This window comes from Diachasmimorpha longicaudata, chromosome 17 (assembly GCF_034640455.1).
Source record: "Diachasmimorpha longicaudata isolate KC_UGA_2023 chromosome 17, iyDiaLong2, whole genome shotgun sequence".
Lineage (NCBI taxonomy): Eukaryota > Metazoa > Arthropoda > Insecta > Hymenoptera > Braconidae > Diachasmimorpha > Diachasmimorpha longicaudata.
Genome location: NC_087241.1, coordinates 1754082 through 1768526, shown reverse-complemented (window position 1 = coordinate 1768526; position 14445 = coordinate 1754082). Strand labels below are relative to the sequence as shown.

The 14445-nt window shown below is 41.0% G+C and overlaps 1 protein-coding gene across 1 annotated transcript; it reads right to left on the bottom strand.

Annotated features, from left to right (window-relative positions):
• Positions 1 to 107: 107 nt before the first annotated feature.
• Positions 108 to 8260, bottom strand: Rig (rigor mortis). The gene is made up of 2 exons (XM_064136594.1): positions 8088 to 8260; positions 108 to 4595 (listed from the first exon to the last, which is right to left on the bottom strand). The coding sequence occupies exon 2, from the start codon at positions 4584 to 4586 to the stop codon at positions 495 to 497; it is 4092 nt and encodes a 1363-aa protein (XP_063992664.1). The 5' UTR covers positions 4587 to 4595; positions 8088 to 8260; the 3' UTR covers positions 108 to 494.
• Between the last annotated feature and the right edge of the window lie 6185 nt (positions 8261 to 14445).

The window sequence follows — 14445 nt, the reverse complement described above, 5'->3', positions numbered from 1 at the left end:
TAGGGCAACTAATTTTCAAAAAATTAAAAACTCAGTTTTTGGCAATTTCATGCGAAAGCAAAAAATACTAATTACGCAGAAAGTAAGGGTAAAAGAACTTTTGTGAGTTAATTAACTATACTTTTTTATTAATAAAAAAATACTGAACAGTCGTCTTGATTTCAATGAGCTTCACTGATTTTGTGTACATCGCTTACATAGATATCTTCTGGAATCTACAAACATAAAAATAAATTACTTAGTCAATGTACCTGATTTCTTGACCAATTTGTCGGTTCTCTAATACAAAAATAAAAAAAAAACACCGTAATGAAAGTGAAATTTCGTTTTCAGAAAGAAAAACGGAAAACAAAATGAATGTTTTTGGAATAATTATACAAACTATAATTAAAGATAAAAAATAAAATAAAAATTGTATTGTATGGCAAAATGATAAGAGTGAGGTTTGTCTCAAATACTGCTAGTTACATAAATCCTTATAACTAATAATTGAGTTATTTTTCACTAATGAAAATGACAGCGCTCTTCCAAGCTTCAGTGACCATTTTCTCGAAACAACTTTTTACTTCCTCATTTTGGATGAGAGTTCCAAGTTCAACAGCTTTGCTATGAATCAGTATGGGACTGGGTGCACATACACGTTCTTCAATAAAGTTCTTCTGAGCTTGTCTGGCCTCTTCGAGTCTCTTTAACAGTTCATTTTGATCCATCGTGATTTCCTGCTCATCACTTTTCTGAATCTCCTTTTCATTATTCTCACTAGAAATCAACGCGTTTTGCAATTTGGTTATTTTAGTCATTCTTATCCAGTACTTGACACTCTCCTGATCCATGGCAAATTCCAAGGACTTTCCAATGAGTTCTACGACGGAATTGACTAAAGTTTCGTTATTATCTTCCTGAATTATACTGATCGTCTCCAGCAGCCAGTTGATGAGTCCGAGACACAAATACACCCTCAAACTTTTCTGAACGCCCTCCACTCTTGTTTTATCTTTCCCCTCGAAATAAAACATCGAGTTTTCTTCCGCAGGTCTTGTCTTCTCTAAAATGGAAAGAACTCTGATAAAAAGTCCCTTCTGAACGCCAGCAGATTTCCCTGAATGCATCAATTCATAGTGAGAAATGGCCCCTAGTGTTTCAACGAGATGTTGAATTCTGCGGTGTTCATCTGGAGCAGCAGCGGCCAACGCAATAGTTTTGCTGATTGACAGCCAAAGCATTGATTCTGTACGATTGATTCCATCGGTCGGAGGATAAGCAACTTCCTTTAACTTATTATAGAACGAGGAGAAATTCTCAGTATTTATCTTCATCAAATCAAACTTGTTCTTCAAGGTTTCGATTAATCCATAACAAGATTTCCCCGTAAGCCAGTTTTCAACAAAATTCGTTTCGAAGTTCTCATCAATTGTCTTCTTCAATTCCTCATGAGCTTCTACTTGAATTAATCGATACTGCGAATTACGAAATTCCTCCAGCAGCTTCTTACACCTATCGTAATTGAACTTTGACAATTCTAGATTTAAAGCTTCCTCAATGATTGAATCACTCAACTCTTGATTGTTGCCCATACTCGCTAATTTAGCAGATGTCACAAGTATCGACGTATCCTTTCTCCTCGTTAACATTCGTGCAGCCTCTGAGAAATCTCCATTAGCTACCAAACAGAGTGCAGCTTCCTCGAAAGAGCCACTCTTGATGACAGCTCCTAGCCACTCCCTGTTTATCTCTTTAAAAATTTCATCATGAGGATCTAATTTGCATTTGGCTATTACATAAGCTTCTTTGTATAATTTTCCCTGTAACAAAACATCAATTGCTGCATGAATTTTATGGAGACTCAGGAGATAAGATGCAGCTTTCATTGGATTGCCCTCTTGAATCAGCTGATTGGCGTAAGCTTCGCTGACTTCTCTCCAGAATTTCATGCTGAGGTTTGGAGCAAGGGAGACCATGAAATCACTCAATGATTGAGTCTCCATCGCCCTTGTAATGGTTTCTTTCAATTTATTATCCCACAAACTCATTTCCACTGTCATCATCAGGTGTCCCTCCTCCCAATGAGTCTCTCTCTCCACGTCGAGGATCTTTGATAGTGTGTCTTTGCTTCCGAAAATCGTCTGAGACGATTCGAAACCTTTTACTTGTCGCGCCAACTCCAAACAAGATTTCAGCACTGTTTCTTTATCATTTATTTGCTTTCGGTAATTGGGAAAATAGGCGATAACTTTTTTTCCTCGTTTCTTATCTTTCTCTTTTACGTTGAGTATCCTTTCCAATGACTTATCACTGGATTCCTCTGCAGACAACGCTTCAGCGGACATCACCATTGACTTAATTGCTTCACCATTTGACTTTTCATTTGTTTGGTACGTTGATGTGGATTTCTTGGCAAATTTTTTCGATTTATTAGTTGCACCGATGAGTTCTGCAGTTGGAAGTACTACTTTTTGATCTGGGAATCTCCAAACACGGAGTGAACAATCTGAAGAACCAGAAAATATGAAATTATGATCCAGTGGACTCCACATAACCGATTGGACAGCACCCCAGTGATCGGTGTAGGTTCCAAGTATCTCCTGTCGTTCAATGTTCCAGACTTGAACAGTATTATCAGCACTACCTGACACGAGGTATCCACTGATGTGGGGACTCCAGGCAAGTGAATAAATTCTGTCAGAGTGTCCAGAGAGATTTGCTAATACTTTATAGAAATTCTGGCTGGTGTCTTTACTCTGCTCCCTCTTATTCAACATTTCTATCATGGCCGACATGTCAAAAACAGTGATGATGGGAGAGGTGGTAGAGGCAGCGAGATAATTTCTGAAGTGAGACAAGTTAAGATCTGTTGCAGTGCTGTCTGGATGCCAAGTGAGACACTCGACTGGTTTCTTCAATAAGAAAATTGTTTTTCCAAAAGTCTCAAGTTGATCATTCAAGAAGGAGATAGATCCATCATCATGGCCAACAGCTAGACAAGAGTAGTTCGGTTTCCATGCTATGTCGGTGCAGCTTTTCTTAATGATCACCTTAGGCTCTTGCTGTGGTTTATCATAATTGAAACAAGTAAGCTCTCCATCTCCACAGCAGAAGAGTAAGTACGTTGATGGATTTTTATCATTGGAGGAATGTGACGTTGAAGGACTTGGGCCCCATTCGAGACGATAGATAGTCTTTCTGTGATGCATCTTGAAGACAACAGGACGTTTGGAAACGTTAAAAATATCGTAAACGCCAACTCGTCCTTCACTGGTTCCATAAGCTAGAAGATTTTCCTTATCAGGATGCCAGGCTATAGCAGTTACTCTGTCTTTTATGTCTTGCCAAGCAGTGATGATATCACATGTAGTTTCATGGGGCTCCGATAAATTCCAAATCCTCAACATTCCATCACCAACACCAATGGCAATCCTTGAGGTATCCAAGGGACAGGGCGCGATGCAGTAGACGTAACCGGAGAGTGTGTGAATGCTGTAATGCGTTCTCCAAGTATCGTCTTCATCCCCCAAAACAGTGCAGATTACCTGACGCTCCTGTCCAGTCGTCCAGATCTCTCTATTTTTTGACACCATTTCCTCTTTTTCTGTTCTCCAGTTATCATCGTCAGATGGCTTGATCTCCTCTCCAGTTTGGGGTTTAACGTAACTTGATATTGAGAAGATAGCTCTAGAATGATGACCATGAAGTACCCTCCAATCTGGCTTCGAATTTCCTTTCACTGAATTGAGTTTAAGAGCCAAAAGTTCACCAAATGCGGAATTAGCAACGAGAATACCAGGTTCTACCCAGAGAACCACCGTGAAAAGGTTGCTACTTAATTTTGTTCTGTGCGTGGTGTTGTCCTGAGGAGAGTTGGGAATAGGTACTTTAACTTCGTATCTACCATCTGTTGCAGGTCTCCAGATGTAGATGAAACGGTCCTTGGCACCTGAGGCAAGGAGGTAGTCTTTGGGACAATCTTCTTTAAATATATTTAGAGGTGTGGGGCACCAGGAAAGGCTGACGATTTCGTAATCGTGACCACGAAGTTTGTGGATTATTTTTCCGTAAGAGTTGACAATGTAAATGAGCCCTGATTTTGTGCCTATTCCAATGAGATTGGGGTTGTGGGGACTGCAGGAGAGACAGCTTGCAGTGAACTTGCCTAAGTGAAATATTTGACTAGTATTAAAGGTATACTGCCAGGTGAGGAGGGATCCTTGACTGCTAATGGCGCAAATTAAATTAGGGTCACTCCTTGACCAGTCTACACTGATTACTTTGTGTTCCGATTCAATAAAACTCTTTGTCGAGGTCAACTTCATCTGCTTGAGGTCCCAGACTTTAACGCTGAGGTCATTGCCACCCGTGGCGATTAAGTTCCTCCCCGGTCGGCCATAGTCAGGAGAAAATACTACAGAGTTTATTTTCTCAGTGTGAATGTTGGGAATGGTAGCGTAGGTGAGAGCTTTGTTGTCCTTTGAGATATGTTTAGCTACGATTAAACTTGCTTTTGTACCCCACGCAATTGTACCATCTCTAGCACATGCCAATGCCGTGCTGAGATACCAGTTTGGCGAGGGGGGAAGAGTCAATTCGTTCATTTTCCGGAGCTTAAAAAAAACAATAGAAATTTCAATTAGTCATTTGTGGTTTTATTGCAATGCATTTTACAGTTTAGTGTACAAAATACTGTAGATTTAACCAGAGGACTAGTCATTTGAGAATTTATTTATCTATTCTGTTGGAAGCTATTAACAAAATTACTAAAAATGAGTGAAAAACAAGTGATTTTTATTTCGTTGAATAACATTTGTTGCTGAATTCCTTGGAAGTTGCCAAATGTATTGCTATGTACAGCGACATCAAATTTCCGAAAATAAAAGTGTATTAATGGGGAAATAAATGATAATGCACCTCTTCCTGTCGATCGGATTCTTAAATAAACCCAGTTTTCACAATTCTGAGGGGCTAATGCAAGAGGATTGGGGAGAGGGTCGCCCCATGATACCGCAAATACAATGTAAAAACCCGAGTAGGATATACACGGAAGAATTAAATTCATAAGGGGTCAGGATCAACGTACTTGACTCGGTTCTGGTAACACTTTAGAGTGATATGATGAAATACCACGTGTTTGATCGTATAATAGCGCCGAATAAGTTCTTCCGAGGTCATGGGATGCCTCTTATCTTCGGTTTTATCATTTGTGAATAAATTTTTTTATCTAATAGTATCAATTGACCCGGTTCTCCACGATTTCTAATAGTAAATCTTTTAACTAGTAGCAATCAGAGATCGCTTATAATTTACAGGCAGTAACAGTTTTTTGTGAATATCTCATGAAAGAGTCAACAGATTTCAATTTTATTTCCAAAATACTCGTCTCATTGGGCACCACACAAAGCAATGAAAATATGTATAATTGTTGGTACAAAAAATCTTGAGATATGGTCATTTTTTTCGCTTTTTAAATATTTTCAGTATTCTATAGCCAATAACTTGATGACAATTTTAGATAGCAAATGAAAATTTGGTATGATCATAGCTTTTATGATATGAAAGCGTTAGACGTTGGACGGCCGCTGTTCGTTGGGTGGTTGTTACAAAATGTATTATTTTGTTGAAGTCCACGTTACTAATAAGTTCAACATATCTTTTTAAATCCCCCAGCGAATGTCAGTACCACAACTAACTCACACCTTTTCATTTTTGAAATCGAATCGGTGCTGATCCCTTCGGAAGCATATCACCAATCGAATTGGTAGAAATGAAGAGAAAAAAATTATAACGCGGGAGTAATTCGTCGCCTGCTTATTTAATTAATGATCTATGTGCGGAATATTGGAAAATTATGAATTTCATCCGCCCTCAACGTGGGATGACCAACATTGATCGTGATAAAAACTCATTTTGAATTTTCCCTTTTTTTCACCTATTGCTCAATATTCATTAAAAATGCTCTTGGAAAATGTTCCTAATGTTTTACTGTTTTCTAAAAAATATATATTTACTATTTTTGATAATGCAATAATGAAGAAGAGACAATTTTTACTTATACGGTTTTAAACATCAAAATTTCAAAAAAAAAAAACAAAAAAAACAAACCAGCTGGATAACATTCATTTAGGAGCATAGTCGAGCCATAAAGTGTCTTTATTCGTTTATTTGTATCATTATTCCCTATTTTATTCTGCTATAATTTACATTTATTTTTATTTGATTTATGGATTTATTCATTCATTTTTTATTTATTTATTTAATTGAATGGATAATTAATTCCAGTTAAAAATTGAATCTCCAAAACTAAACTTTCGATTTAGCTTAGCTCCGACACAATCTATTGTAGTGAAAGCAATCAGTCAAATAATCGGCCTCCATGCAGAAGGAAAAAATAAAATCTTTTCTCATTTTGGAGCTGATAGCTCGAATTTTACCCAAGTGAGAAGGCGTAAACAATTTGCACGGAAACATGAAAAATCTAAATATCTTAAAAACCATACTGTCAAGTATATATGGTTTGATTGCCTATGATAGAGGACATTTGGACAAAAATTTTCATGAAAAAAAAGTCTTTCCAGTAAATTTTGGGATACTCTACATAATCAATACACTAACAATCGAATATTTTCAAAACTAGCTGTTCAATTAAGCGTATTCTCAATATCATCCGTAATTCGTAATCACAAACGGAAAGTTGCGTCTGAATTTTAAGTTGATAGGTCAATTTTTACGTGGGTGAGAACGCAAACAATAATTTTTATTTTCAAAAATAGAAAAGTGACAATAACTATGATTTCTTCCAGGGTTCACTTCATAATATTCAATGGATTCCAATAGATCCAATTATGACGCAAAAAATGAAAAACGACCAAAACAAATATCTTGCTTAGTGTTGGAAATATTTCCGAAAACCAAATTATAAACAACTCACGATTTCGCAAAAACGGCTGGACCGAGCGAGCTGAATCTAGGTCCAGAATTAGCCTCAATTCTTACCTACTATCTGACGAAATTTCAAATTGTTTGGATGTTTTTTTATACACGTATATATTTTCAAAAAATTGTGTATTCTTATATTTCAAACCTTTCCACGTGGTTTCTAAAGAAAATTAAAAAGTTTTTTTTGGCAAATGGACGATTGCAATGCTTTCATTCGACAAAAAATTAAGCGAGAAGCAGATAAGGAGACAAATTGACTGAAAATCACATCGAAATTCATTATTTTGCTTTAGTAATGTAATAAAATTATATTCCCGTGAAAAGAGCTCTCAGTCAAATCAAGGGAAGGATTGTTATGTAACATCGTCACGTCTTTTAGAGATTCGTCTTGTTAACTATAGCATTCACATTTAAATCCAATATTCATCGCCTGACTATTATGCCAGAGAACAATTTTGACAAATATGAAAGAAGAAAATTCATAACCATCGAGACGAATATTTTGACAAACTCAAATTTTTTGGCTAGGTGTACAGGTATTGCACATGATTTATTCCCAGGAAATGTTAAATGAATGCCGAAACTAATGATGCTATTGGGCAGATTTTAAACATGCAACAAAATTGCTTTACTTCATTTATGATTTTTCGTGCATAAAGCTTCAAATAATTTTTCTGTGAATTAAAATATTTTTCAAGGTATGGTTAAACCATGACTGCCCATTCAGATAACTTACATTTAAATCATTTTGCTATATTCTAGCACAAAATCCCAATTTTTTCTGACCGTTCTGCAATCTATTTGTTCCCCCTATACACTCGAAAATTTACCTGACCAAGACTATAAATAATATCATGATTATAATTCTGTTTTGTATAAGTTGGCAATTTTTTATAGGTTAAGCTACGCGTAAGACGAAAAATCAGTTTTTCTCAACATAAGTATAAATTGATTTTTACTCTTATATATTTATGTGATTCTCAACATGATTATAAATTGATTTTTACTCTTGTATATTTATGCGATCTACTACGTTTAAGAACATTGTGAGGTTAACTAACATGTGAAACAGTGCGAATAGAATACCGTTATAGAAAATTATTAAATTCATGGGATTGCTAACTTAACGTTTATAAGAGGTAGAGGCCTTTTCAATAAATTACCTGTAGCCTCGTTGTTCTGGAGCAGATCTAATATTGCTATTAACAGGAGTCGAAGAAAGTAAGAACCAATAGGCTGTAACAAAGTTTTGCAGGTTGATCCATTGTCAGATTACGCTAAGTTGAGCTACTAAGTAAATGCGATTAACGAAAGTCCCATCCGTAGAGGATAGACTACAGTAGAGGCTCAGATCCGGAGAGCCAGGTGATCCTTTGCCAACGCTAGTAATGACCCCAGCGGTGGGATGCGCCACCGTCGATTCTGGCGGCTAAGGTATGATTTAGGGAGGTATTCTAAAGTGAAAAACAGGGGACAAGGTCCCGCAAGCGCCACGAGGGCGCGCGGCGGTCACTTTTACCTTCCCCTCAGCCCCTGGTCATCCCCACTCTTCTAAGCTGTTCGGCGCAGAGATTATTTCTTAAAATCCAAAATGATTTTAGAAAGTACGGAAAAATGTAAAAAAAATTTTTACAAAGAAGAAAATAAAGGGAAAACACAAAAATAATAAGAATCATTGTTATTTTTTGTTTAATTGACTATCTCTTTCCCCATGATTTTCCCACTCATTCCCGCGAATTAGTGAACTATTTCATAACGAAATATAGAATAATGTATTTTTTTGATTGATTACGAATAATGGGATACTAGTAATATTCAAAATAATGTACGTAAATTCATTGATTCACCTATAAACAAAAATGGTTTTTCGCGAAGGGGCGTTGGAGTGAGAGGAGATTTCTGTACGATTCGCGATCGCCCACTTTAAATAAAACGACGTGGAAAGAGTCTCCTTGTAAATCTTTTATTTGTGCGAAAATGGAAAATCGTGAGCGAAAATGTATCAATGAATGAATAGATTCTTTAAAAAATCACCATTTATCCTTTCTTTATCCCCGTTTTTCATCCTCATTTTCTGATTTCCATGCTAACCTTTTGTTGGAAGAAATTGTAAAAACAAAATTGAGTGCCTTCGCCGAGATTCGAACGCTCCACCGCAGAAATTGCCGAGTGGTGGGGACGAAACGCGCATGAGGGGAAGACGGTGTACAGCGCCGCGCACGGCTTCCGGAGGTACTTGTCCCCTGTTTTCTTGTCGGCGACATCAAAGCTTGAGAATACCTCCCTAAATCATACCTTACTGGCGGCTGGGCCAATTGCCCGAAAATTCGCCTGTTTACTCCAAAATTCTCTCTTTGTTACTAATCAATATTAAGTAATGAAATCAACGCTGTTCAACGGAGAACTAAATTCTTCTTCATCGAGCCCAATTTCACTCTTAATCTTAGAAAAAATGAGCCGTCATGGGACGCCTGGCAGATGTGAAACATCGTGTGTGTACAAGTAATATGCATAAAAGATAATATTATTACAGGAATTAAATATAGCCTTATGAACAAATGAAGTATTACAAATTTCTTACAGAAAATGATAACTTTATTTAATAAAAATTTATTTACATGGGATATAAAAATTCGATATTAATATCAAGTGGCTACAATTTAACTATTTTCATCTGTAACTTCAGTAATAGTTATATTCGATTTTTCCTCTGCCGGTATTACCGTGATGATTGGTCGATGATAACTCAAGTACGTTACAAAAGTATTGGATGAAACACCATCAAGATATCTCACAAATACAGCATCTATTGTTGTTCCATATTTGGTAGTAGATTCTCTTGGATTATTATTGATTTGCAATTGAAATTCTTTTTGAAGAAATGTCATTAATGGCATTGATTCAGCTCTTGCAAAATTTACATTAAAGTCTCCAGCGAAAATTAATGGCAGTTTAGGTTTATTTGTTTTAAAAATTATTGAACCTGTTTGGCTATAAGGAAATAACCTTTCATGTAAAAATGAAATTATATGATCCATTTTGTTATTAGGTGAAATGTATACTACAATCATAATTAATTCAATTCCCCCTTCTTGTTTAACATGTGAAGCACACATATCACCAATAGATGTTTGGGAAACATGCACTTCTGTAGCATTTTGAACTGCTAGATCCATGTTGAGTGTAGTAATATGTGAAGTGTTATTGTTTTTGTAAATGGCCACTCCAGCGGCTCTAACATTTTGTCGTTTAAATTTTGCAATACAATGAAAGTTACATAAATCAACTGCTTCATCTGCAGGACACCATGTTTCAGTTAGCAACAAAAAGTTACTATTTCTACAAATAGGATCTTGTAAATCAGCAGCATGTTTCCTGAGACTTTGACAGTTTAAAGTGTATATGGTTAATTTATTTCTGGAGTTGATAAAATCAGTGATCAATCGATTAGTAAAGTCTTACACAACATTGATAGTATGCCTTGTATTCAACTGATCAGGATGGCGTCCAGTTTCAATAATAATATTTTGTGATGCCTGTAAAGATTGTTGAGAACTGAAATATTGTAAAAAATATGACATTAAAATATACAAAAAAAAAAATGTTGAGTATGGCTTCAATATACTCATGAACTCAAATCTTAGTTACTTATTGCAATATATGACTAAAGATTTGAGAATATAAATTTAATTAATAAATTTGTCCATATTCATTCCTTCATGAATAATAAAAAAATAATGAATTAAAGATAATATTAATATAATTTATATAATTATTAATCCTAATATAATTTATAAATTACTGATATGATTAATATCAATATATCACTTATCACTTATCATATTTAGACGGTCCTGTCCGGAGGTGCAATCAGCCTCTCGGCCATTTTACACCCTGCCCTCAGGCAGCCGTCTAGTCGCTGGTATCGAGTATTTGTGCCCTACGAGCTAACTCATAGAGCCCCTTGATCCCGTCCCTGTCGACACGTATATCTATGCAAGTAGACCCGAAGACATTCCATCTGGCTTCATCGAGTCCGCTGCATCTTGTGCATAGGTGAAGAGGATCCTCCTCTGTCAGCCCGCATCTTTTGCATAGGGGGTCAGTCCCCTTGCCTATCCTTGATAAGTACAGAGCCAGGGGCCAGTGTCCAGTGATAAGCCCCACCATAGTACGGAGCTTAACCCTGTTTAGGCCCAACAGGGTCTCTGCCAACTTCCTAGTGGGTTCTCCTAGGAGGGATTTCGTGTGCTTGGCACCCGTCTCCGAGTCCCATCTCTCCACGATCCTCCTATCCGCACGTTCCTTGACCAGGTCCTTCACAAAATCGGTGTGCACGCCTACATGCTCCACCTCCCCCTGAAAGCCCCTGCAACTACCGTTCTTTGCTAGCTCATCGGCTTTTTCGTTGCCTTTGATGCCAGCGTGTCCTGGAATCCAGGCCACCTCGAGCCGATTATTTACGGCAATTTCCTCCATCAGCTCGACGCATTCACTCACCAGCTGAGAACAACACTCATACCTGAGTATTGCTCTCAGCGCGCGCTTGCTATCTGAGTAGATGAAGATCTTTTTGCCCTTGTCCCCCCTCTCCAGGATCATCCTGGCGCAGGCCCTTAGGGCAGCTAGCTCGGTCTGGAGCACGGTTGCGTGTGAGTCCAGCCCAATGGTCCTCGCTATTGCGGGCCCCTCTGACCAGACCCCCGCACCTGCCCGTCCGCTCACCCGTGATCCGTCCGTATACCAGACTAGTCCACGGGGCGGCACCCAGTCCGCATCCTTTCCTGACGGGGTTTCCCCCCATCCAAGATTGACCGAGAACTTTCTGCGAAAGTGCCATCGGGGTCTGCAGGCGTCAGCACCGCGCGACAGTAGCCCTTCCAGCTCTCTGTCCGCGCGGAGGACACTAGCATGCCCATTCCTAGCTCCCTTCCATGTTCCCTGTAGCCGCAGTCTTGCGGCCGCTCTTGTTGCCTCTTCCCTTATAATTAGGTGTGGAGGTTGCATAAAGAGCAGAGCCTCCAACGCTGAGCTGGGGGTCGTTCTGAGGGCCCCTGTTATGCCCAGCATCGCAAGCCTGCCTATTTTGTCCACCGCTTTCCTGTGGCAGGCCTTGTTCAAGGCTGTCCACCACACTGCGGCTGCGTATGTTAGCTGTGGGGTCATAATGGCCGTGTAGATCCATTTGACCATCTTCGGCCTTAGACCCCATGTGCTTCCAAACATTCGCCTACATGCCCAGTAAGTCATGGTGACCTTGCTAGTCTGCATGGCGATGTGCTTTTTCCAGCTGAGCTTCTCGTCGAGCCAAATACCTAGGTATTTGACCTCACTCGAGAATTCCAGCATTGTGTTATAAATGGAGGGAGCTTTAACAGCACCCCTCCTTCTACGTGTGAAGTGCACCATCTCCGTTTTGCCTGGGTTTACCCTTAGGCCCTTCGATGTGCACCACTGCTGAACATAGTCCAGCGCCTTTTGCATCTTGCTGTGTAGCATGCTCGTGTTCCTGCTAGTTACCAGCAGTGCCACATCATCTGCATATGCGACCGTCCTTACCCCCAGTTCCTCGAGTCCAGTGAGGAGGCCGTCAACAACGAGGAGCCATAGCAGAGGAGAGATAACCCCCCCCTGCGGGCAGCCCCTCCCTGCCGCAGTCCTTACCTCACTGTCCCCAAGGGTGGAGTGGACAACTCTTGATCGGAGCATGGCGGCTATCCATTTGATGATCGAATCCTCGATCCCAAACGCTGCCGCAGCTTTCTCCATTGTATCAAAGGCGGTATTGTCGAAGGCCCCTTCGATGTCTATAAAGACGCCAAGGGTGTCCTCCCCCCTTTCCTTCGCATTTTCTATTGTGCCTACCAAGTGGTGCAGCGCAGTCTCTGTCGATCTGCCAGCTTGGTAAGCATGTTGTGAGGAACATATCTGATTAATCCTCAGTGCCCCCTCCTTAATGTGCCTATCGACCAGCCTTTCCAGCGTCTTCAGTAAGAAGGAGCTCAGGCTGATCGGTCTGTAGGCTTTCGCGCTGTCGTAGCTGCATTTACCCGGTTTGGGGATAAAGACAACCCTGACTTCCCGCCACCTGCCTGGCACATAGCCCAATGCTAGGCAGGCCCTGAATGCCGGTATCAGTCTGCGCAAGAGCAATGGCCCCCCTCTTCGCAAGAGGGCCGGATGTATCCCATCCGGACCTGGACTCTTGTACATTTCGAAGGAGTCCATCGCCCATTGCAGCCTGTCCAGCGTTACTATTCGTGCGGCTAGCTCCCAGTCGGGATCGCCGCTTCCTGTTCGCTTCCAGTCCACTTCCAGGCACTCTCCTGGAAGCTCTATAACAGAGTCCGGGAAATGCGCGCGAACCAGATGCTCAAGGACCTCTCGCGGTTCTGTGATGGTCTCTCCGCTTTCCAGCGTGATTCCACCCAGCCGTTGTGAAGGGCCCCCCGAGAAGACCCTGCGAAGCCTGGAGATGCCTGAAAGCGCCTCCAGTTCCTCACAGTATGTCCTCCAGGTGAGCTCCTTTGATCGTTTTATGAGCCTCTTGTACTCTCTCTGCACATTTCTGTACAGAGTCCAGTCTTCGGCCCTCTTCGATTTGTGCGCTCGGTTTGCGAGCCTCCTGGACTGGCTTCTCAGCCTGTCCAACTCACGGCTCCACCAAGGCACTTTATTTCCCTTCCTGCAACGTCTAGCCGGGCATGCCGTCTCGAAGGACTCAGTTAGGGCAACGTGGATTCTTTCCACCTCGTCCTCTAACCGGTCCTCCCTGCAGGGCCTAGCGCGTCCAACCCCGAGCCTTTCCTCCAGGTTCCTCTCGAAGGAGTCCCAGTCGGTGGCCCTTGGGTTTCTGCGCAGGCGGTCCTGCTGCGGTTGGGCACAGCCCTCTATGCTAAATCTGATGCGTCGATGGTCAGAGAGTGTGTCCTCTCGGTCCACCCTCCAGTCCCTGCATCGCCTCGCCAGCCGGCGGGTGCACATGGTTACGTCAATGATACATTGACAGCGAGAAGTGACGAACGTGGGCCTCGAGCCCCTGTTTAGGATCTCCAGGTCCACGTCTGCCATAAATTCCAGGAGAGCAGTGCCCCTGTCATTACATCTTTCGCTGCCCCACACCACGTTCTGCGCGTTTGCGTCACAACCTATGATGAGTGGCAACTTTCTAGCTCTGCAGTGATTCACCAGATCACGCAGCTCATTGGTAGATGGTGGTGTCGGCGAGTCATGTGGGAAGTAAGCCGAGCAGAAAACTATGTCCTCCGCACCGGCCTCCCCCCGAAGTCTCACGACAATCGCCACCAAGTCTCTGTGGCAGAAGTTGGCCATTCCCCTAGCTCCGCACGCTCTTTTGACAGCAATGCAGGCCCTGGGGCCCAGGTCGCCCCGAGCATAGAATAGCTCCACCTCGCCTCCAGATAGGCCTTTTACCGAGCCTCCGTGTTGCCAGGGCTCTTGTATAAGGCATATGTCTGTATGCTCTACTGCTAGGCTGCGACTCAGCAGGGCAGTCGCAGC

What these genes read in the sequence shown, in the direction of transcription:
- Rig (XM_064136594.1), bottom strand. Translation starts at nt 4,586, where the DNA reads ATGAACGAATTGACTCTTCCCCCCTCGCCAAACTGGTATCTCAGCACG.